At 48.2% G+C, this 24,357-nt stretch overlaps 1 protein-coding gene across 3 annotated transcripts in view; it reads right to left on the reverse strand.

Annotated features, from left to right (window-relative positions):
- GALNT17 (polypeptide N-acetylgalactosaminyltransferase 17) overlaps window positions 1–24,357 on the reverse strand; it is a 434,553-nt gene that overhangs the window by 231,282 nt on the left and 178,914 nt on the right. For all 3 annotated transcript variants that reach the window (XM_026515942.4, XM_044390214.3, XM_026515943.4), the window contains exon 3: window positions 6,983–7,149. In XM_026515942.4, the coding sequence (XP_026371727.1) occupies window positions 6,983–7,149 (167 nt within the window). The remainder of the gene's footprint in view (window positions 1–6,982; window positions 7,150–24,357) is intronic.

The raw sequence follows: 24,357 nt of genomic DNA on the forward strand, positions 1-24,357 counted from the left end.
GATATTCTGGCCACAGGCTGACAGAAGTTGTGCTCTCTCTTTCCATGACTGCTGCCTGGATCAGCTGAGGACATTCATTCCAAAACTCAGACACGTTCTGCTTCGACCTCCTCCTAAGAGTAGGCAATGCACCTTGATGAGGTCACAGGCAGAAAACACAAAGCAGCCATTCCTTCTGTCCAGATTGTCGCCTTATACCCAGCACTGGTCCACACAATAACCCGCGAGATATCCCCACTGGGGTGAGTCCTGTGTTTCCCTGAGCTCACTCGTGACATCGCTGTCATCTCCCAAAGAGCCTTTTGTAAACAATTGGGTCAAAGCTCTTGTTCTAGACATGATGGAATATCAGGCATTTGGTAAAAAGTACATTTCTAAAAATCAAGGACCCGGGAAAACTAAGCAAGAAAAATAAATAAAAGGCATCCAGATTGGAAAGTTAGAATAAAATTGTCACTATTTGAAGATGACATGACATTCTAGATAGAAAGCTCTGAAGAACACACACACACACACACACACACACACACACACACAGAGCTAATAAACAAGTTTAGTAGCATCAAAGAACACAAGCTTGACATACAAAAACCAGTTGCATTTCCATACATGAGCAACGAGTAGTCCAAAAATGAAATTAAGAAAACAGTTCACTTACAACAGCATCAAAAATAATATAATAAATTTTATTTTATTTAGGAATAAATTTAACCGAAGAAGGCAAGTCTTGTACATTGAAAACTACAAAACATGGCTGAGAGAGATTAAAGAAGATCTACATAAACAGAAAGACACTCGATGTCATGGATTGGCAGTGTTAATATTGCTAAGATGACACTGACCTATAGCTTCAATGCAAAAGCTGACAAAATTCCAACTGCCTTTTTGCAGAAATGGACAAACCAGTCCTAAAATTCATATGTCAACATGGGGGACCCAGAATGGACAAAATAATCTTGAAAAAGAAGTTTGGAAGACTCACTTCCTGATTTTAAAACTTATTACAAAGGAAGAGTTTTCAAGACGGGGCAGTACTAGCACCAGGATAGATACATAGATCAATGACACAGGATATAAAGTCCAAAAATAAATGCTCACATTTACAAGGCAATTTATTTTTGACAAGGACGCCATGACCATTTGATGGGGAAAAAACAGTCTCTTCAACAAACGGTACTGGGACAACTGAATAACCTCATAGAAAAAGAAATTAATTCGGACCCCTACCTCAAACCATATACAAACAACTCACAATGGATATAAAGCTACATTTAAGAGCTAAAACTATAGGACGCTTAGAAAAGCATATAGATGTAAGTCTTTGTGACCTTGGCTGAGGCAACGGTTTCTCAGATATGACACCAAAAGCTCCAACACTCAAAGGAAAAATAAACAGACTGGACTTCATGAAAATTAAAAATGTTTGTGCATCAAAGGACACTATCAAGAACACAAAAAGACAACCCACAGCATGGAAGACAATATCTGCAAATACATTTGCAAAAAATACTTACAGAATATATTTGATAAGAGCATGTACCCAGGAGACATAAGCAATTACACTTCAACACTAAAAAGACAACCCATTTTAGAAATGGGCAAAAGGTTTAAATAGACATTTCTCCAAATAAGATAGACTAATGGCAAATGAGCACAAGAAAAGATGCTCAAAATAATGAGTCATCAGGGAAATGTAAATAAAACCACAAGCTATCACCTAACACACACTAAGGTGGCCATAATTTTTTTTTTTAAAAAAAGGAAAATAACAAATGTTGTTGAGCATGCAGAGAAATTGGAACATTCGTACACTGATGGCCGGAATGGTGCAGCCACTGTGAAGAACAGTGTGGTTGTGGAAAACAGTCTGATGGCGTCTCAAAAAATGAACCATGGATTTATCACATGACTTGGCTTTTTACTCCTAGGTATACATCCAAGAGAACTGAAAACATGTCCACACAACAACTTATCACAAATGTTCACAGTGGTACTATTCCCAATAACAAAAAAGCAGGAACAACCCAGATATTCATCAACTGATGAATGGGTAAATAAAATGTGTTAGATCCACACAACAGAGTATTACTGAGCCACTAAAAGGAAGGAAGGAATGATTTATGCTACAACATAGATGAACCTGGAAAACTTTACGTTAAGTGAAAGAGGCCAGACACAAAAGGCCACATGCTGTAGATTTCACTGATCTCAAATGTCCAGAAAAGGCAAATTCATAGACAGAAAGTATCCTGGTGGTTGCCCGAGGAACTGGGAGAGATGACTAACAAGTTCAGGATCTCTTTGGGGGGATGGAAATATTCTGGAATTAGGTAGTAGTTGTGGTTATAGTTGCAGAACATTGTGGATATACTGAAAGCCACTGAACGGTATACACTTTATAATGATATATTCTGTTATGCAAATTATATCTCGATTAAAAGTATGGGAAAATGGTAAAGGATGACCATGATGGGGTGTGTTGAGAATTATGATCGACGTAATTCCACGCACCTGAATCCCCTCCCCCTCGACCCCTCAAGTAAAGATCAAGGCAAAGAACGCTGAGTACCCAAAGGCCAGTGGCTCAGGATATAGCCAGGCAGGAACACGCTCATGCAGAACGAAGGGGATGCTGAGAAATGGAGCAGAGAGAGAATAAAAAGCCTTCCAGTCTTTGGTGATGAGAACACAGAGAAGAGGTAAAGCCCTTCGCTGACACAGGAGATAAAGAACAAGAAGCAGGTTTCCAAGGCCGAGAGGAGAATGCTTAGTCAGTCATTGGACAGATCGAGAGTACGGTTCAGAGGGACCCTGGGCCATTGAGGACACAGAGGACACAGGTTTGGGGCTCAGGGAGAGGCTGAGTTGCCCTGTGCCGGAAGGATGGATTTGGAGATCGTTCAGAACGTGCACAGGGGAGAAAGTGCCCACTGGGTCCTGATGGTGAGAAGCATGAGTGATCGCATTGGAAGCAGGGAGTCAAGGTAGAGAAGACAGTGGTGCTGGGGCCTCAGGAGGAGAAAAGTGCCAGGAGGGAAGCCGCCAGCAATGTCAGACGTGGCCGGATGGGAGCAGGGAAGTGCCCTCTGGATTGGGTGAGCCGTGATCGCTGGCAAAGCTTGCCCGAGTGATTTCAGGTTAATGTATGCAAGCACAAAGCATTGCATCTTACTTGGACTTAACTGAGGCCAAAGCTAACACTGAAGCTCAATGAAAGAAATCACTTAAAAAAACAACTAACAAGGGAAAGACTCTGACTTGCCTGTGTGCACAGATCCACAGTCATCTGGATTTTATTCACATTTATTCACGCATTCCGTGAGCCGCGGTTCATTCGTTTTTTCTTTTCTTTCTTCTTTCTTTCTTTTCTCTCTTTTTTCCCTCTCTTTTCTTCCTTTTTTTCTTTCTTTCTCCTTCTTTCTTTTTCTTTCTTTCTTTCTTTCTTTCTTTCTTTCTTTCTTTCTTTCTTTCTTTCTTTCTCTTTCTTTCTTTCTTTCTTTCTTTCTTTCTTTTCCTTCCTTCCTTCCCTCCTTTCTTCCTTCTTCCCTCCCTCCCTCCTTTCTTTGCTTTGCTTTTTCCTTTCCTCTCTCTTTCTCTCTCTCTTTTTTTTTTTTTTTGAAAAAGCCTCCTTTTTCTTTCATGTATGTGATAACATAGAGGTGAGGGATTATAGTTCCCACCTGAGCCAGTCTTGACCAGCCTGGAGAATGGACCACTCTACCCTCATGAAAACAATGTTTGCAGATCTTTTTTATTTATTTATTTAGGTTCATTCATTTATTTGAGAGAGAGACAGGAAGGGGAGGGGCATAGGGAGAGAATCTTTCAAGCCGACTCCCTGCGAAGTGCAGAGCTGGACATGGGGTTTGATCCCACAACCCATGAGATCATGACCTGAGCCGAAACCAAGAGTCAGATGCTCAACTCACTGAACCACCGGGTGCCCCAGATCTTTCTTTAAATAAAAAGATGAATGTTATGTTTCACAGTTCAGGGGGGAAACAAGAAGAACATTAACTAGCTTTTATGACAGGATCTTAACTAGTAACATATGCATTAAAAAAGAAGGGCAGAACGTGGGGGAATGAGCTCTTGCCTTCAGTTAGTCTGTGCAGTAATTGTATTTTCCAATTACAAGTCCTTTTTGATACATTCAATTTTCCTACAAAAAAGCATGCATTACTTTTGAGATCAGGAACTATGGTAAGGCTGGAAAAAAATGGTTTAATCACACTCGAATAGAAGGGAAGCAGGGATAACAATATTAATGTTAGATGAACAAAATTCAAGGCAAGAGAAAAAAATATGCTTTTAAGATAAAGGGAGCATTACATAATGGTGACAACCACCACTAATAATGAAGCCACACAGATACAAATCTATAGCTGCCAAAGAAACTGACAACAAGGTACAGAAATCAAACATTATTTGGAACGCGGGAAGGAATAGTCATTGTAGGAGGAGATTTTAAAACACCATCATCAAAAAGACTTAAGAAAATAAACTCAGAGTCTATCTAAATACACAAAATTGATGTCTAGCAGGAATTCACCATGATTACAGTGTGTGGGGGTCTTTTCAAGTGTATACAGAACATTTACGAAACTCGATAATACGAGTCACAAAGAGACTCTCAACAGAGAAAAAAATCGTTAAGTTCCTCTTCCAGTTAAAAGCAAGGCACTTCTGGCCTGGAGAAAATATAGAGGCTAGAGCCAAGGAAGGAAAAGAGGGAAACCCTATTAAGACAGTCCACTGGGTATTTGGTGGGGGGAGTGGGGATGGGGGTGTGGGGACAGAGGAGGATGAATGGGAATTAACTTTGTGGTCAGACTGGACCAAATACCTGTCCTGCCCTTTTTCTCACCCACTAAACAGCTTCATGTCCACCTGCAATGTGAACCACCAGAATGGTACTTAACTCAGTGGGAAAGCTGAAGGTGCGTAAATACCTCGGTTCCCTCCCCCCTGGAGCAGACTGACTCAGAGGAGGGGTGGGCTTTACGCTCCCTCCATTCCCCCGGAATGCCCCTGGTAGGATTAAGCTCTGTCGCCCACAGGGGCAATCCGCACACCACACCCTTTGGGGGATGCCTTCCCTTCCTGGCCCTACTTTCTCCATGCTCCAAGACGTGTTCTCTCCCCCTTGCAGGTCAACTAACACACTCACATCTTTTGTCTCAGGGTCTGCTTCTGGGGGAGCCCCAACAAAGACCCCCACCACAGACCACCACAGATTGTGTAATGGTCGAGACTGGCTTGGACTTCTGTTTCTTCCTCCCTGGCTGAGCTCTGCCAGAATTTCCTCAGGGGAGGGACCCCACTGGCAGTGAGTCCTCACCCCAATTCAGTCCAGAAGAGACCACCGGCTCGGCCCTCTTCGCTGGATTTGCCAGCTCCTCTCTGCCCTGCCTCCAGCCCCGGCCGTGAGCCCCCACTGGCCCCTTGCCAGCCCTCTTGTTCATCACTCACTCCTAAGCTGGGTGAGGCTCACTGAGGGTCGGCTACCAGCCAGGCTCCAGGAAACCAAGTCCTGCCCAGCACCGTGAGGCCAGTTGTACCGGACACAGAGGTACCACCTGCTACGTGCTTCAGAAGCTGAGACAGCACAGAGCCAGGGCCTTAGGATGGCAGCGAAGGACTCTCTGAGAAGGTGACACATAGGGGACACCAGGGAAACAAGTGGGTGGACTCTGGCCTGCAAATGGAGGGCACAGGATCGGGGGTTCCCTCTGCTGAAGCAAGAGGCTCATGGTGGGCCCACAGAGAGGCTGCAAGGAGGTCTCTGGGAGCCACGTCAGGGAAACAGACTTGACCAGACAACTTCGAGGCTTCAGAGAACGGGATGAACCACCTTCTCACAAGGAGACTATCAACGTCAGTTTTAGAAGGATCGACAGATAATGAAATGGCCAAAGGTAAAAAGAGAAAAATAAGGATGTGAAAAGTACAGCAAATGACCCATCCATCCTCAGAATCTGGAGGCCCTAGCGCAGGGGGCACCCTGACCGGCATACTGCTGGGTCCAGGTGCCCTGGAGCCCTCAGTGTAATGGTCAGCCAGTTCAGAAGGGGCAGGCCGGCTTCAGCACGTGGGCCACTGACACATGACAGGCTCAGCCCAGAGCTTCCCAAGGCAATCAGGTTTCACCCAGGACCCGTGGCATGGTCCTGCTGCTTCTTCACCCTCTCCTGACCCGGGGGCACACACGGGGTAAATCCTTCTCTACTCAGCTCTCTACTGAGAGCAAGAGGGTTAGCCTGTCCCTAATGCTTCCATGGCTCAGAAGATAAGCCTCCGTGGCCCGAAGCACGCACCCTGGCTGGCCTTCTTTGATGCCATCAGCTTGTGGGGCTTTCTCCCTGCAGTGAGCCCTGTGAATTCTGGAGGCTGAGAGCCAACACCAAGGCACAATTAGCAAGACCAATCCCCCCAGCACCCCCACCTCGACACCAGGCCTTCCCCGGACTTGCTCCAAGGATCTCAGAGGACTTCTGTTACTGCTGCCCAACACTTGCTTGCTTGAGATTTTTTTCCTTGAGCCATCATTCCTAACAGAACTGAACCCCGAAAGACTGCTCATTTCTACCCACGGTCATTTTGGGCACAGCGGCCAAGAGGGGACTTCAGATACAAGATGAACAGTTCCCATCACAGGACAATGGCAACAGGGTGGGGGGCGGGGGGGCGTGGAGGAATTTAGCCCTTCGGTGTCATCTACCTGAGGTCATACGGAGAGGGAAAATGAGCCTAGATGTGTGGCCATTTATTCTTAAGGGCCCTCTAGGACTTGCGGTCTAAGGAACCAGTGCTCGCCCAGATGTCTTCCTCAGAACACCTCCCACCCTGCAGGCATGCCCCAGGGACAGGAGACAAAGACACGTGGGCTCCCGTCACAATGCGAGTGGCATCCCCCCCAACCCCCCCCACCGCCAATGTGCACGCACGCTTTCTTCTCAAAAACAGTGGGGCCGCCCCTTACCTTCATCACTGTTGTCGTCCACCAGGATGATCTCCTTCAGCAGGTGTGTTGGCGTGTGGTTGACAGCGCTGTGGACTGACCGCAGGATCACCGACAGGGCCTCGTTCACGAAGATAAATATGATGGAGATCTGGGGCAGCTCCTTGGCGTACTTCAGCTCCTTGCACCTGGGGGACGAGAGTCGGGGGAGTGGAGTCAGAGGAAGGAGGAAGGCACTGGGGACGGACGCATGGACATGTCCTCCCAAGGTGTGAATCACTGATTCCCTCCTGGCCCCTCCTGGCTAAAACCTAAGAAGGAGATTGTTAAGGGATCCAGCCCCGATTCTCCCAAATTTACCTGGTCCCACTTGGGTGCCCACCTGCCTGACCTTCCACTCTGGGCGCCCGCATCTCTTTGCCTGGAGCCTACTTGGTTCCCCCCTAAGCAATGTCCCTGCCCCCATCCACCAGGAACTGAAGCATCAATACCCCAGCTCTCTCACCCCTGGAGCAGGTGGACGCTGAGGGGTGGTTTACACTGGCTCCCAGAGTCCCCTAGTGGGATTAGGCTCCGTCACCCACATCCTTTGGGGGGATGCCGTCCCTTCCAAGTCCCACTTCCCCACACCCCTAGCGGTGTTCTCTCCACCTTCCAAATGAACCGATGCACTCAAATCTTTGTCTCAGGGTCTGCTTCCGGGGGAACCCAAAAGGAGACATCTACTGGAGACCCTGCTCGGGTGGAGCCCGCATTCTAGGACATAAAATACACGTGTAAATACTCATAAGCAAGGAAGCGGGTCTTCCGCCTACATAGGCGTGTGCTGCCTGACACACCCCGACTCTTCCTAGAATCTCCTTGGGGTGGGGGCAGAAGATGGGACTGCCTGCCTCCAAGGTCCTCCCTCATAGCGACTCCCCCAGCCCTGAAAAACGGAGGGAAAGAGAAGAGTTCTTTTCCACCCAGGCTGGGCAAGGGGCTGTAGAGCTCCTGGTGCTGTGAGAGGTGGTTTAATACCCTGGGAACGTGCTCTGCAGGGCTCAGTCATGGGAGCACTGCGCACCGTTCCGGGAGCACCGATGAATTGGCTTCTATGCTTTGGCTGAGCCTGGTTGGAAATACCGAGCGGAAGCCAAGGGGATGGAAGAGCGAGCTAGGGCATCTCCATACATTCTCCCCCTCCTTGCGTGAGAGTGAACAATATAGAGCGTGCACGTGAGAGGAGAAAACAAAGGAAACCAGATGAAAGAATGGAGTGAGAGGGGGACAGCACAGAAGAAGGAGCTAGAAAAACAGCTTGTTTTTTTATGCGGAACAGCTTGGGCTGTGTCGGGCCATATTAATCATGCAGGCAATTTTCGGGAGAAAATAAAGTTTTGTTACAATATACATTTGTGTCTCCTGGAGGAGACTCTCCAGGGACCCATTGATCATGGAGCCTCATTTTTACCACGTCGCTGTAAATTCACTTCTGGGGGCTGCCAGGGAGATTAGAATGGCTATTGACAGGCTCCCGGGCAGTCGGCAGGAATCATCTCATTTGCTGCGTGGTGATCCGAGGGAGGAGGGCTCCCGGAAGGTCCCTCCGAGCCCCCTCAACCATCCCGAGCCTGGCAGGGTGGAAGATGCTATTACTCAGCGGCCCAGCCACGTGAACACACCCACCCCTTCCCCGCGCTCCTCCCTGGGGCTGGTGTCTTTGGTCCTTTGTTTTTAACAGCTTCTGGCTTGGAAATAAGAAGCGAAAGACCAGATTGCAGGGGACCAGGGCCGTCTTCTCCACCCACAGGCAATGGGGTCATGATGCAATCCAGACTCAGGTGTGAGTCACGTCTCTTCAGGCAACTCCTCCCCCCGGGGGTGAAGTGGGAAATGTGGGAGCCTCGGAGGAATGGGGAGCCCCCCTCCTGCCCCTTCATGGGTCAAGGTGACCATGCGGTAAGTCAGGGAGGGGCGGATTTCAAAAATGAGAAGTGCCCTGTCACACACTCAGGGGACGTGTCACCCTGAGCACACCGTTCCTGTTTTGTCATCTCTACACCTGTCAAAAAAATCCACACCACATCTAGCTGTGGGTCCCCGGCTAAGATACCCATAAGGATCATTTGAGAGCCTCGTGGAAATGCAACGTACTGACTCATGGAAAGACCCAGTTGGCCTGGCTGCCTCGAGCTCCCATCGAATACGCCCCATCACCATGAGCCGGGCTTCCAGAGTTTTCACGCACCCCAGACCCTTCCTGCAGGACCCACCTGGGAATCTCCTCCCCGGCCTGGCCTACCCGGATCTCTGTCCTTGCCTGGCTTACGATTCACCTCTCCTGTGCCCGATGCCCTCAAGGTTTCACACTGGACAGACAAGATGAACACAATCATTAAATATGAAAATCAGCATTCTTTCCTTGGTTTTTAAGGTCTAGGGAGGTAGACTCCGCCTCAAGAAAAAAAAAAAATCCCTGAGCCTGGTTCATTGCCTGCTATGGAGAAGATGGGCAGAATATTCTGGAGAGACAGACACTGCAGTTTTGAAGCACTAAGGGGTAGGCGCTGACTGATACACCCATCGCTCCCAGACATCCAGTGCTCGATGGAGGAAGATGAGCACGGGAAGGAGAGTAAGGGTGGTCAGTTCAAAGAGAGACAGCGGCTCACAGTCCATAGAAACAGAGTGCACAAAGGGAACAGACATGGCTCCTGCCCCTTAGGAGTTGATACTGAATTCCTGCTGTGTCTTGATGACCCTCAGGCAGGGTACCAAACCACACGTCCGTGGGTGTCGCACCTTGCCCACAGGCTGACCTGAAAGCAGCCCTCCCGGTCATTTCCAAGTCCCCGCAGAGCCGAGGGGGTGAAAGGTGCCCAGTGCCCGGTGCCCCAGTGCCTCGGTGGTTGGCCTGGTACTCTCAGGGGGGCCCGGCGATGGCCCGTGCCAGGCAGCTGGACGGGCGGGCTTGGGGAAGGGAGCGGTCAGCTCAGAGCCTGGCGTCTGGCCCCATCTCTGTATAATGGAACATACAGAATCAGACGTATTTCCTGCCTCCCAGACCACCTTCCAGGCTGCAAAATCCAGGTAAGAGTAGCCTGGGAGGTGGTAAGGATAAACAGATTCTGGATTTGCAAGATACCCAGGAATGAGCGAAGGATGGCACGCCACAGAAACCGCAAAAATACTTCAAAATCTGTAGCTGGGTGTTTTGTGTGCTCCCTCTAGCAACACAGGCTGGGCTCTGGGTCCCAGAAATCACAGATTTCCTTTCAGTAAAAGGTCAGCGAGCAGGAGACAATCTCGTGTCTGAAAGAAGATGGTTAGCAGGAAAACTATCTTAAAGTCTGGATAATTTTTCAATCAACACATGAAGGGACTACAAAGAACTTAAGCCCAGCCCTCTCCGCAGAGGCCTGACAGGGAAACAGACTCTGGCAAGCAGTTCTCATGGGGAAAAGAAAGCAGAGACAAATAACCAACCAAGTGAGATCTCAGACACCTTCCATCTGTCCTGATGTCTGTCTTTCCATCTGTCCATATGCCGGGACACGTCCTTAAACTTGGTAGCTCCCCGACGGTGACGACTGCTTCCCCCTCTCCCAGAGCCATTGGCATTGACTTCACTTATCACCAAAAGCGCCCGCTATACCCCTTTGTGGATGCTGAGTGAGGAGAGGAGAGCTGGGGAGAACCAGCCACCTTAGAAACCACTAGAGAGGATCACAGTTGATGCGAAAGAAGGTCAAGGGCTGGGCCTCTAGCAGGGAGGAAAACAACGCCCACAGAGCTGGCCGTGCCCTGTCACAGGCAGACCCCTGCCCATGACCCCCTTTTAAGGAGACAACTTATATGACCCCACTGTGGTACAGATCAGAGGTACCAAGTCACACTTGTGACCCCGTCTGCCAGCCTGGAAACAAAAAGATGCCTCCAAACATCCCCACTGCTGTCAAAGAATTTAGCTGCAATGTGGTCCAGGAAACCTCAGGGAACTTGCAGATGATGATGATGATGACGACGACGATGATGATGGTGGTGATAACCCACGTTAACATAGTGCAGGCTATGTGCCAGAAACATCTGGAAGCTTCTACGGACTGTTCTATCTCATTTAATCCTCACAGCAACCTGCCTAAGAGGTAGGCGGTATTATCAACCCCATTTCACAGATGAGGAAACTGGGGGCCCAGACAAGTGAGAAGTCACGTGCCCTGAGTCACCCAACAAGCCTAAAAAGCAGCAAGGTGCCTGGAAGTGAGCTCTATCATCTGATGATTCGATTCTTCCAGATGCCCCTGTCTGACCAAAGCAGGGGGTGGGAGCCCTAAGGTGAGGGCTCCCCTTCCAGGGCCTACCCAATCTCTCGCAGTCACTCAGCTCAGCAGGACGGTCACCATGTGGCCAGTCTGCAGAGCCTTCCTGGCTGCCCACTGTCAGCTCTGGCTCTGGGTGCAATGACACCCCTCGGTCTCTGCCCAGTGTCGCCCACCCCTGTAAGGGGACAGATTACTCAACATTACCCAGGTTCTGATACTGCTGCTGGTAACTAAGAGTCCTGGGTTTTGCCGCAAAAATACATTCAACATTTATAAAAGGCAGCTTGTAATGCAACACAGTCAACGCTAAGTGCCAAATGGCTGTCCCTACACCAGATGTGACAGACGGACTGAGCTGGGTTAGGAGGACAGGGAAGAGGAGCCATGAACTTGACTTGAAAGAGGGTTCAATGGCTCAGACCACCACGGTCAAGAACAGAGGGAGGGGCAGGCAGTAGGAGCCCTTCTGACCACACAGAGGCACTAGGGTCCCCTTCTTTTTCTCTTCCAGGGCCTTCCAGAAGAAACCCATCTAAGCTTGTTCAGAGATGGCGCAGGAAAGAGCCAAGTCTTGGAACCACAGACTCACGTCAGGCTCTGCAAATTCCTACCAGGCTGATTCGTTTTCATTTTCAAAGTGCACCAAAAACACGCAAGAGGTCATGAGGTCCATTCATCAGGGTTCTTTACAACCCGCGCCAGCAGCATGGAGCGAAATGAGAAGGAGGAAGTGTGGGGAGTCAAACAGAATCGGTTGTTTGAGTCAGAAAACACCACCTTGACCCTAAGCGCAGCCACGCTCCAAGGAGAAAACACTCGAGGACGTGACAGGCGTGGGGCAGACACATCTTCACATCCACTCCTTCCACGGCTGTGGGCAGAGGTGGGAGGGGAGGGCTCCTTCTGGGGCTGCCTGCCCCCCACCGTCACATCCACACGACATCAAATCCACTCCAAAATGGAGGGTCCAGGTCCGTGAGTGGCTCCCTTCCAAATTCGGAATGTGCTTTACGTATGAGAGCAAACCTGGAATGCCCCTCCCCCCCATGGTGCCACCATCCCCTGTACTTCCAGAACGGGCACGCCCGCTCCCCTGACCTGGACGGCCACACCGCACTTACCCACCGCAGACACGCTTTAAGTATACCCGACCATCGCAAACTGAAAGGCAAAAGGGCCCCATCCCCACGAAAGCAGTGGTGTGGCCCAGCCACTTAGCCGTGGGATTCATTCTCCAAACGGTGGTGTCCAGCGGCCAGATACAAGGGATCAGGAAGGAAAAGCAAGTGTGTCACACAGTCACCCCTCGCCGCTGCCTGAATGCCACGAGCCTACAAGCACCAAAGGCCACGAAGATGCGGCTGGTGAGTGCCAGCTCAAGCCATACCAGCCACGCCATGGGTTATGCTCAACCGGAAACAGAAATGGGCCTCGTCCTTGGAAGCCCTATTGCAAATGTGCCCACGCTCCCGAGCCCGGAAATGGCCCTGAATACTACACCTGCCAACTGACACAAAACTCCCGAAGATTCCACACGCTTTCTACGGGACACCGACATCCACTTCACTCTTTCTCCAGCAAGGAGACAAACTGTTCCCTTCTCTCTCTGGCTCCCTGTGGATGGGGGGTCAGACTATGAAGTCAGATCCCAAAGCAAGTCTAACTGACTGTGATGCTTAATTTCATGCGTCAACGTGGCTAGCGCATGGCATTCTGGTCAAAGATCATTCTCGATGTTTCTGAAAGTACTTTTCTATTTTATTATTTTTAAAGATGTACTTATTTATTTGAGAGAGAGAGAGAGCATGAGGGAGCATGAGCAGGGGAAGGGGCAGAGGGAGAGACTATCCAAGCAGACTCCCACTGAACGTGGAGCCTGCCATGGGGCTCAATCTCATGACCCATGAGATCAGGACCTGAGTCTTCTGAAACCAAGAGTCGGATGCTTAACTGACTGAGCCACCACCCAGATCCCCTGAAAGTACTTTTTTTTTTTTTAAGATGAGATGAACATTTAGATCAGTAAGCTTGGGTTAAAGCAGATGACCCTCCATAAAGTGGGTGGGCCTCATCCAATCAGTTGAAGGTTTTAAGAGAAAGAAGACTGAGGACTCCCAAAGAAGAGGGAATTCCACCAGCAGACCTCCTTCAGATTCTAGCTGCAACATGAGTTCCTCCCTGGGTCTCCAAGCTGTGGGTGAGCCCTGCAGAGTCTGGACATGCCAGCCAGCCTCCACAGTTACAGATGCCAAATTCTTTGAAATAAATCTCTCTTTAGCTCTCCCTCTCTCTTCCTATGGATCTATCTACATCTATCTAGAAATATAAATATAATAGACGACAGAGACAGATAAAGAGACAGAGTCTCACATCTACAGCTGATGACAAGGCAAATCCCAGGTTTCCAGTCTCCACGGGGCCCTCAGAGGAGCCCCCACCCCACCCACTGCCCTCTGCTTTACCACTTTCCCCTGGCCAGTCTCCCTCTGGCAGGGAAACATGCCTCCTACTCCACAGAAGAAATCAAGGCCATCAGCAAGAATTTCCAAAAGTGGTCGTGGCATCCGCATCAGCATTGCCTGGCAATCAGGCAGACCCCCGACCCAGAATCCCCATCAAGCTCCACAGTGGTTCCTCTGCAGGTAGAAACGTGAGAACTAGTCCCGCTGGCCGCCTGCAAACATTTGGACCTCCAAACCCTGCCCTCTGTCTGTCCGTCCTCCCTGGAAGGAAGCAGAGTCAGGAAGTCAGACACCCCCAGGGTCTCTGGTTTCTGTCATTTAAATAAAAAAATGCCCCTCCCACAGCCTTGGTTACTGTCTTTCTCCTTGCCTCCCTCCTCCAGCCCCCATCCAGGTCCTCAGTCCACTTGCCTTTGGCTTCAGGTTACCCTATTCCAGGAAAACTGTGCTGGTTAGTTTCCAGTGACATCCACGTGGCCAGAACTGAGGGAAACTTTCCAACCCGACCTTGGTCGAGCATCATTTCTGCAGGAGTTAATACTGTTGCCTCTCCTTATAAAACGCGATCTACTCTCGGATGCCTGCGCATTCGGGGTTCCTGAACCCTGCCTCCGCTCTTTCTCCCCCATCATCTGCCCTGGCCACCTGTTCCGTTTCCTGGGTTGCCCTTCCTGCTAGTCCTCCAAATCCTCGAATTCCTCAAGGCTCCCTCTCCGCCCTCTGCTGGTCTAACTGAGTGACCTCACCCAAATCTATGGTTCCCACTGTCATGCTGGCAACTTCCAAACCCGCGTGACTCACCTGGACCTTCCTTCAGGCATCAACGTCCCATGGGACATCTGCCCCTGGATGTTTCATAAGCCCCACAAATTCAGCATGCCTAAAATTGCCCCCTGCTCGGCTGTGCCTTCCTGTATTCATTGCAGGGCACCCCATGCTCTCTTTGCAGGCATCAAGCTACAATCATGACACATGCACCATGTCCGGTCGGTCACCAAATCCTGAAGATTCTGCCATCTTTAGGATCTCTTTATGACACTCCCCCTCCCCCCATTTGTACTGCCCTAACTCCTCCTCCCATCACTTCCCACCTGAATGACAACAAAAGCCACCTGCTGGCACCCTTCATCCAGCCTGCCCCTCTGCAACTCAATCTCATTCTATCCACTGCACTGTGACCAGCATGATCTAGCTCTTCCTTCTTCCCTTCCTCCCTTTCTCTTTCTTTCTTTCTTTCTTTCTTTCTTTCTTTCTTTCTTTCTTTCAATTCATCCTTCCTTCCTTTCCCTCTTTCTTTTTTTCTTCTCAATATTATATTTTTAAGTAACCTCTACACCCAACGTGGGACTCGAACTCACAACCCTGAGATCAAGAGTTGCATGCTCCACTCAATGAGCCAACCAGGCATGATCTTCGTAAAATGCAAATGGGATCACGGCACTCTTCTTCCTTAACGATCTCCTTGCCTCTCCAGTGCTTTCAGAGTCAGGCTCAAACTCCTTTGCTTGGTACCCAGTTCCACCCCAGCTCATCCCTCCAACCTCATCTCACCCCCCCTTCCTCCAACTACTTAAAACCACTGTACTTCCCAGAATGAGGAATGCCCTCTCTCAATTCACACTCTATCCTCTCTGCCTAAAGTGTCCTTCCTTCTGTCCAACACGCCCGTATCTGTCCAGCCCCAGCCCCAGGCACATCCCCGGGGCCCCCAGCCCGGTGTCAGGCCCCGTCCTCTGCCGCTCTCTCCCCCTCTGCAAGCTGCCATCAGAGACCCTTCACTCCCTTCTCTCCCACTTTGGGGCAGCCGGTGGGCGGGGAGGGGGGGTGTCTTCCTTTTGTCTCCCCAGAGCCCAGCACCGTGCCTGGCAGAGAAATGGTTACTGCACGAACAAATGAAAACCCTCCTACCTTCCCTGTTTCTTCTCTCTGCTCTTTTTATGATCAAAGGCATAACTTATCTCCTCCCGAATTATAACATCAGTGATGGCACCTCAACACTTAAAAAAGATCCCATCCTGGACTCCACGGCCTGCTGTCTCCTTTGTTTTACTAATCAGAACTCAAATCCCGAAAGCCTGTTTGGATCAGGTGCATGAACCAGGCCGACAGCCCCTTTCTTTCTGCTCTCATCAAGCCTCTCCCGGAATCCAAGGCAAGAGCGGTATCATTTTTAGCAACAGCAAGCCTTGCAAAACAAGATGTGGGGCTGAGCAGCGGAGACGTAGAAGGCCCCTCGGCTGGACTTCTCATTACGAGGGAGAAGGCACACTTTGCTGAGTGGTTTAATTTCCTCGAGTTGAGCTCTGCGCTCGTCCGGGAAGCAGCGCCACACCTCATTAGCTCAGTTCCTGCACAGAGCAGTCTCTGAGACAAGTGCATGCTTCAGCATTTCAGTTCCCATGCGTCCTGCCTATCAGTGGGACCGGGGCAATTTTCACGAATCACCGTGCAGCCCGCTCCGTGCTTGGCACGGCTTCCTGTCTCGGGGTCCACAAAGCCCACAAAGGACCCCATGAAGGTCCACAAAGCCCCCGAAATTCAATGTAAGATGTTGTGCTGTGGGAGGATTTGTTGTTTCATACCTCTCGGTGGCTTTCCGCAGAAGCCTGGCGGGAGGGGGGCCAGCGGGCGCGGTTGTCGGTGTGCAGCCCCACGCCCTGGGCACACCCCCGTGCCAGCCAGCCCCACGCCCTGGGCACACCCCTGTGCCAGCCAGGCCCACGCCCTGGGCACACCCCCGTGCCAGCCAGGCCCACGCCCCCTTTTCAAGCACCGAAGGATCAACAAGCCTCCAGGCCTCCCCTGCCAGCCGAGTTCCTACAAACATTTACTTTGGAATATTCCCCAAGCCGTTTTTGATCTTTGAGCTGATTACCTACTGGCTTGATATGGCAAAACGTGCATTCTCCCTCCACGGCTTCCTGGGAAGTCTCTTTCTCTGAGTCCTGAAGAGATGCTTTTCCAAAGAATTGTCCTTAGCTAGAAAATCCACGCGCCTCCGCTCTCCTTGGCCAGGTGGCGGCTAGGCCAGTTTCAAGGTGTAGTTCGAGATCGGGACACAGGCAAACCCCTACCTGTGTCTCTCTATCTTCAGAAGGTTTTTTTTTTTTAAGTGAAAAGGGTTGATTCACTGGTTGATTCACCTTCTCTAACCCCCAACCCTGACCACAGTTCCCTGCTTTGTGCGGCCTGGTTTTTCTGGAAGGGAGGCGAGGAACCACACCCAGGAGGCCGGGGGCTGGTGGAAGCAAGGGAGGGGCATCGCTCAGATTCTCAGCTCAGCAGACGGATCTATCTGGCTACAAAGAAGCTTATCTTGCTATAGTCAACTGATGCGGACCGAAAAAGAAAAGAAAAACCCCAGAGATTCATTAAGCAATGGCTCAGGAACAGAATCTCTAAAAGCAATTAAGGGTAAATTAATGCTGACGGTTTCAGGCCAGAGCTCAGGAAACCTGTCTACCTAAGGCCCAGGAAATGCTGCCCAAGTTTTTCACATATGGTATCTATCCCATAACCTTCCGAAGGGGAGCGCCGTGAAGGGAGACGCCCCGATTGCTTTCTTGAGGGCCAAAATACACGAGGAAATGATGCAAACTGGAAATAATACGTAGTCTTGTTCCAAAGACCAGCAGATCCAGACTGTGGTCAATCGGATTCCTCAGAGAGATGGAAAGATCTAAAATGCTCTGCTCTCAGCCAAACCATCACTCCCCCGCCCTCAGCCCCTCACAGAGCTCCAATCTGGGGCTAAAGGTCATCTTCTAGAACTTCAGCCCAGCAATGAGAAACATAATACCAAACCGGCTGCTTTTCCTTTCAAGGCTCTGGCCGAACTGGCCTTCAAGCCCGGGGACGCTGACCCTGAAAACACTTCTGTTCATTCCCGCATCTGGGCCATCCCTCTGTCCTTGGTACTCTCGTCCTTCACCCAGAAAGTCTTCCCCGAGGGCAGGCCCTCCCCAGTCCCAGTCAAATCTGACACACCAGCCCCTCCGCCCCCCTGTAACCTGGCCCTGCCTATCTCACTCAATCTGCAAACACCTCCCCCCCACCCTGACCTGCCGGAGCTGTTAGCAGACTGTACCGTGTGGCAAAACGCATCAATCCTTCACCCCTCAGTGTATGCAGCCCCACGTGACTTCCAGGTTTTTCTCACGAAGGAGGCAAAGTCTATTTCCCCACAATGTGGGATCGGGGCACAGCCACATGATTTGCTTTGACAATCAGAACAAGGCGGAAGGATCCTGCCCGCTCCATGTACGAGCCTGGAGGCTTCTTGTGCCCTTGGCCATCACCCGAGAAGCCGAGGCTAGCCCTCTGGTCCCAGATGGGGGTGGAAGATGAGCGGTAAAAAGGTGACAGTCCCCCCCCCTCACAAAACACACACATGCATGTGTGAGCCCAGCCTTTGCAGTCCACGCGCTGTGCCAACCATACAGTGTCTACGTTATCTCGTTACTTTTCACAGTGAGCCCGTAATGCTGGTGCACCCATTGTACTGATGAGAAACCTGAGGCTCAGAGTCACCAGCCCAACGGCAAGCAAGTGGTATGAACGCAGAGCCAGCCTTGAAACCCAGATCTACCTGACTCCAAAGCCTCTTGTCTTCACCTCTGAAAAAAGAAATGATTTCCCAAGGAGGATCTGCATGGAGGGATTTGGGATGGCTTCTGTTTGTTCTACGAAGCCACAGGCATGACCAAGCAGTCACTTGTGCTGGGCCAGGTCACCAAACTGGGGCTTACTATCTTAACCTCACAGCAGTTTCAGCCTTCCCCAGAAATGTCGTCTTGACTTGTCAGTCAGGAATTTTCTGGTTGGGACTGATGAAGTCACGTGTCACAGGAGCCCTTCTCCACCCTTCAGAGTAAAATGAGGCAATCCACCTAATAAGATCCCCAGCCCTCCCCACTCAGGGAAGGTGACCTGTACCTTTTGCTAAGAACTTCTCACCCCACCCTCCTTCCTATAAAAACCTTCCATTTTGCACAAGTCCCCTGGAGGACCCTCCCCCATTTGCTAGATGAGATGCTGCCCGATTCACAAACTGCTTAATAAAGCCAGTTAGATATTCTAATTTACTTGGTGGAATTCTCTTTTTTAACATGCTCACTCTTTATATTTAACTGTAGTCTCCAGTGTTCTATATCAAACATGCATTACTTTCATAAGTTAAAAATACTATAAATGTTCCTTTTTCAAGGATTTCTACAGAAAGAATTTTAGCACTTGCCAAATATTTCCCACATTGACCAGAAAGAATAAACAGGGAGGAATAAATAACAAAACTGTTGAGGGGAAAAGGACATCAAGGAAACCCAAAGACATACATTATGTTAAAATCCAACATGAAGTGACCATCATCTAATCAAGAAAGAGATGACAGACACGTGAAACAGAAGATTCTAGAAACAGATTTGATCTTGCGGAATTTATGCCAAGAAGGTTCCACAAACCAATAAGGCAAAAATCACTCAATAAACGGTGTTGGGACCGCTTTATTGGGTGAAACAGTGAGAGTCTCCCCTGCACACTCAATTTTACTTTATTTTTTTTCAAGTTTAGTTACTTATTTAAGTAATCTCTCCATCCAACGTGGGGCGCGAACTTACAACCCCCAAATCAACAGCCGCATGCCAGCCAAGCGCCCCTAAAAGGAAATCTTAGATAGACAAAATGGCTGAATGTAGAACTCAGAATGTAAGGAAAGTCACATAAAATGTATGGGAATATTCATACAAACTCTGGATATTGAAGAATCTTCAATAGTTTGATCATATTGTAAACCTCCGATCAGAAAAATAATAAAATTAAAACAGCAAACTGCAAAAAAAAAAAAAAAAAAAAAAAAAACCACAAAAAAACAAAAACCAAAAAAAACCTTAGAGTAATTACAAGGAGAAAAGATAATGAGAACCCAAACAACACAGATAAATAAACAAAAAACGTGAACACAATTCAGAGAAAAGAAACAAATAACAAACATGAAAATAAGTGGACCATCACTAGTAATAAAAAAGATTCAAACAATAATGAGATGTCATTTTGCCTCAATGTGGTGGAATTATGAATAGCTTTTTCTTGCTTCTTTGTACCTTTTCTGTTATTTTTTTATAGTGAGCAAATATAACAGAAAAACACATCAGTTTCGACTAATACATGAATGACAGAACCATATTGCAAAATGAAAGGGAACCGCAATGCCTGACTACAAGCTCTCAGATTTTCATAGGGGTGTGACATCGGCATGAATAAGAAACACCCCATGTCGTCCCCTGACGCCACAGAGAGAATTCTGAGTCAAGACCAAATCACCACTACTCTACCTTTTCTAATGCAGATGAGGGAAAAGTAAGACCTGATCGCACAGGTTATCCGTTCTACAAAGCAAGCATACCCACCACTGAAATAGACCTCCACCTTTTTTCTCTCCCTAGGAGCTGTTCCAAGATGGCCTTATGTAATAAAGGGTTTCTATTCTAAAGGTATAATAAACATAAAACCAATCACCGCAATTGTAGACCTTCCTGTTAGTGAACATGTTGCTTTGAAAGGGCATGAGAAACTTAAACATAAAATAACTGTAATTTTGTTTAAATTATGGGGTTAGCTCCAGCTCTATGCCAATTTCTTAAGGTTAGGGGAACTGCCCATTTACAATGATAATAAATGCTGCATGAGATGTGATCCCAAGCCTGGGCCTCTTACAAAGAAACTGAACCATCCCACTGAGCCTGCCAGGCATCTAGTCTACCCATTAATAACTACCGATGAAATGACCTAGTGACTTCCGCGCTAGGATATACTTCTGCTCTTGAGTAGAACGGCATGAAAGCAAACTTCAATCCTCTTTAAACGCCATTCCTACTGGTTTCTCAATGTCCTGTAGAATGTTCCCAGTCACTTGTACCATCCCTCAGACATGTTAATTACATGCAATTTTCATTCTTTTCAACCTCCCTCCAGGTGATGCCTTCCTTTATAAAATTCCACAGGTAAGATCTCACACTAACTTGGGAGACTTCCAGACTTGATTTCTCATCTCTTCGGCTGGAGAGGGAGGTATAGAAATGGTAGCAGACACATGAGGCACGGCGGTAATAATAAATCTGTCCATGCAGCTGATGGCCCCAACAGGTACCCTTCCCATCACTGGCCAGTAAGTTTCATGAGGTCAGGGACCACATCTCTTTGGCTGATACATCTCCAGCACTCAGGCAGGGTTCATCCCGAATGCTCAATAAATATTTGTAAAATACATTAATAAGTAAAATAGAGAAGAGACATTCTAGTCACTTGTGGCATAAAGAGGTTATGGGGAATGTACAGTTCTGGAATCCTAAGGATTTAATGAAAACCCTAGAATCACAGGAAGACTGAATCCCCTCCCAGGATACCTGTTTGAAGATGCCACATCAGATCACTAGAGAAGAAGCTCTCCTGGTTGAGGATGGTGATTTTATGTAATTCCAAATATTTTATGATGGATGGAAGACAGTGTCTATCCCTCAGTTTTAAACATGGATCTTGTGTCCCTCTAAAAAACCTGTTCTTGGGGAGTCTGGATGGCTCAGTCTGTTAAGCGTCCAACTCATGACCTCAGCTTATTCTCAGGGTCATGAGTTTAGGCCCTGTGTTCGGCCCCACGCTGGGCACAGAGCCTACTTAAAAACAATAAAATTAAATTTAAAAAAACCCCTGTTCTTTTATATTTAACATACCCTGGGACAAATGTATCTATATTACCTGGAAACAATAGCTTAATGGTGACATTTGCACACATTGGACATCAATTATGGACCAGCAAAGTGCTGAAGATACAGAAACTTTTAAAAAACCTCACCATTACCCTGGAAAGAGAAAAAGATAGGTAAATCGTAACTATGATTATGGAATAATAAATGTCACAAGGGAAGTTTGTTCAGGATGGTCTGGGATTTCTGCCTCCCAGGGGGCCTGCCCAGGGAAGGTTTCCCAGAGGAGATACAATTTGCTCTGGGCCATAAAGCATAATTTCCAGGTGAGGACCTGTGAAGGAAGAGAGGGGAAGAAGGGAACAATTCATGGAGCAAAACAAAATGAACAGCATATGCAAACACAGAGGACAGAAAACACATAGTGCACCCCCCATAACGGAAATTGGCATTTCGGGGCGTGTCCGGGATGAGGAAAAGAAACCAGTGGTCGACCAGGTGCTCTGAAGGCAGTTGATAAAATTGAGACTCAGTCCTCCAGCAGTGCAAAGCCATGAGGTCAAGGATTACTGAGCAGGGAAGTGGCATGACAACACATGGCAGGTGTCTAAATCAAAGAACAGCATCCCTTCAAGTCAGGCCAAGATGTGACCTCAGAGGCTGAGTTCCAAGCTCTCAAAAAGGATGTGGGTGTACAAGTTTCCAGTCCAGGGAGCTCACTCATTTCACACTGCCCAGATCACAAGCCCAGCTCCTTGCCGTGGCAGTTCACCTGCTCCTCACATGGCCTGGGGAAGCTGGACTCTACAGAGACATGTTCCAAAGGTACGCACGCTGGCTCAGATACTCCCATTCCTCTCCTAGGTCCCAAAGCTCTGGCCTACCCACTAGTCCTCCAGGTGGATCTTTGGCAGGGCCCCTCTACTCTATCCTGAATAAACACCACAACAAAAATTACTTCCTTGATCACTTCCATAAACTTACTGCTCCCCGTATTATTGGCAGGAAATGATGTTTTTCAGTTCAAGTCATCAAAACCATGAACAAGGCATTTTATCTTACAGGCAAAGCCCCAGATGGAATGGGCTGACCTCTGAAACTAAACTCAGAAGGAGCTGTGGATTCATCAATGGATGGTGAGACCAGGCAAAGAAGACAGCAACTTCCCAGATCCAATTTCTCAATTTCCCGGGGGGGGGCTCAGGCATTTGGGGACCTCACCCTAACCCGGCTCCACCCCTTACCAGCTAGCTCAGAGGTGCCCATCCAGAAACCACCAATAAACATGTCCAAAGGGGGCGCCTCGGTGGCTCAGCAGGTTAAGGGTCTTGATTCTTGATTTTGGCTCAGGTCATGATCTCAGGGTCCTGGGATCGAGCCCCACGTCGGGCTCTGTGCTCAGTGGGGAGTCTGCTAGGGATTCTCTCTGTCTCTCTCTGCCTCTGCTCCTCCTCTCTCTCTCTAAAATGAATAAATCAATCTTAAAAAACAAACAAACAAAACAAAACACAAGTCCAACAGAAGGGCGGCTCTGCCTACACCCAAGGCCAGTAGACCACACATCACAATGGCAGCCAAGCAGGAAACATCCCCTAGCCCCCACATACGAAGAGAAATCCCTGGCCAGGGATTGGAATTTAGGGTTTCCACTAATACTCTTCTTGGCCCCATACTTTTCACTAACTCATCCTATGCTAACACCCAGTAGAACTGAACCTACGTTTTAGAAAGATACTCCAAAGCAGTGAGGAAGGAGTTTTGAAAAGGTGGGGCAAGAGAAGCAGGAAATCAATGAGAAGATAAGTCGAGTGATTTTGCAAGAAACATGAAGGGATCTGGGGTCAGAGGAATATTTTTTATTGATAAAAGGGATGATTTAGGACAATTAAATAGTCATGAATGTACACACCAGACAGCATACGTTGGAAGCACGCAAAGCAAAATGTATTGAAAATCCAAGAAGTAAAGACAAATTCACGATCATGCTGAGAGATATTAACACGTTTCTCTCGGAAATCCAAAGAAACAAAAATATCCAATAAATACATGAAAAGATGATCCATCTCTATAGTAATCAAAGAAATGCATCCAAGAGCTAGAATAAAGTATATTTTTTTATCCTTTGGGTTGGCAAAACAGATTGAAGACAGATCTTATACAGTCCCATTAAATGTGAGGAAAGACGAAACCCTTGTATACTGCTGGTTGAAGTATTAACGGGCAAAATCCTTTCAAGAACAAGTTAGCAGCACCCTGCAAAATTAAAAATGAACATGCCCAGCCCATCCAGGCATAAGCAAATGTCAGACAGACACACGACGCCAAGAGTGGTGACTTTTGTTGAGAAGAGTGACGTCTAGGTCTGGGGCTTTAAAAGGAATTTTTTTTTTTTTTTTTTGCTGTATATACATCTATGTAATTCATAACCAATGCATTCAACTATTATTTGTATACTCTCTTGAAATTAGAAAAAGACTTGAAAAAAGTCTATTGGATGTGGCAGGTAGAAAATCATAGGAAACGTCTGTAAATTTCAACATAGCGCTTTGTACAATGAGTAGTGGAGGAAGGAAGAGATGGAGTGAATTAAAACTTCCTCCCAGAAGCCCGGCAGTGGAGGAAAAGGAAACAGCAGAGAAGTAGGTTTAAAAAGAGGAATCTTCACTTGGCATTCAGCCCCAGCAAATGAGTCCCTCTGGTCCTGTGCTCCTACATCCTTAAAGAATCCTGTTTCCTACTCCGCAGCGGGCCTGACTGCAGGCGGGAAGCGTGTTAAGGTCTAGCAGGCAAAGTAATGACTTTTTCAAAATGAGTGTCCTGGCACATCTAACTCTTCTCGTCCTGAGACATTTTACTCCCCGACTCTGGGTCTCTGTGTGTCTGTGTTTAAAAATTGCCTTCATGAGTAATTGCGAATGGGTTCTAATAAAAAA

This window comes from Ursus arctos, unplaced genomic scaffold (assembly GCF_023065955.2).
Source record: "Ursus arctos isolate Adak ecotype North America unplaced genomic scaffold, UrsArc2.0 scaffold_2, whole genome shotgun sequence".
Classification (NCBI taxonomy): domain Eukaryota; kingdom Metazoa; phylum Chordata; class Mammalia; order Carnivora; family Ursidae; genus Ursus; species Ursus arctos.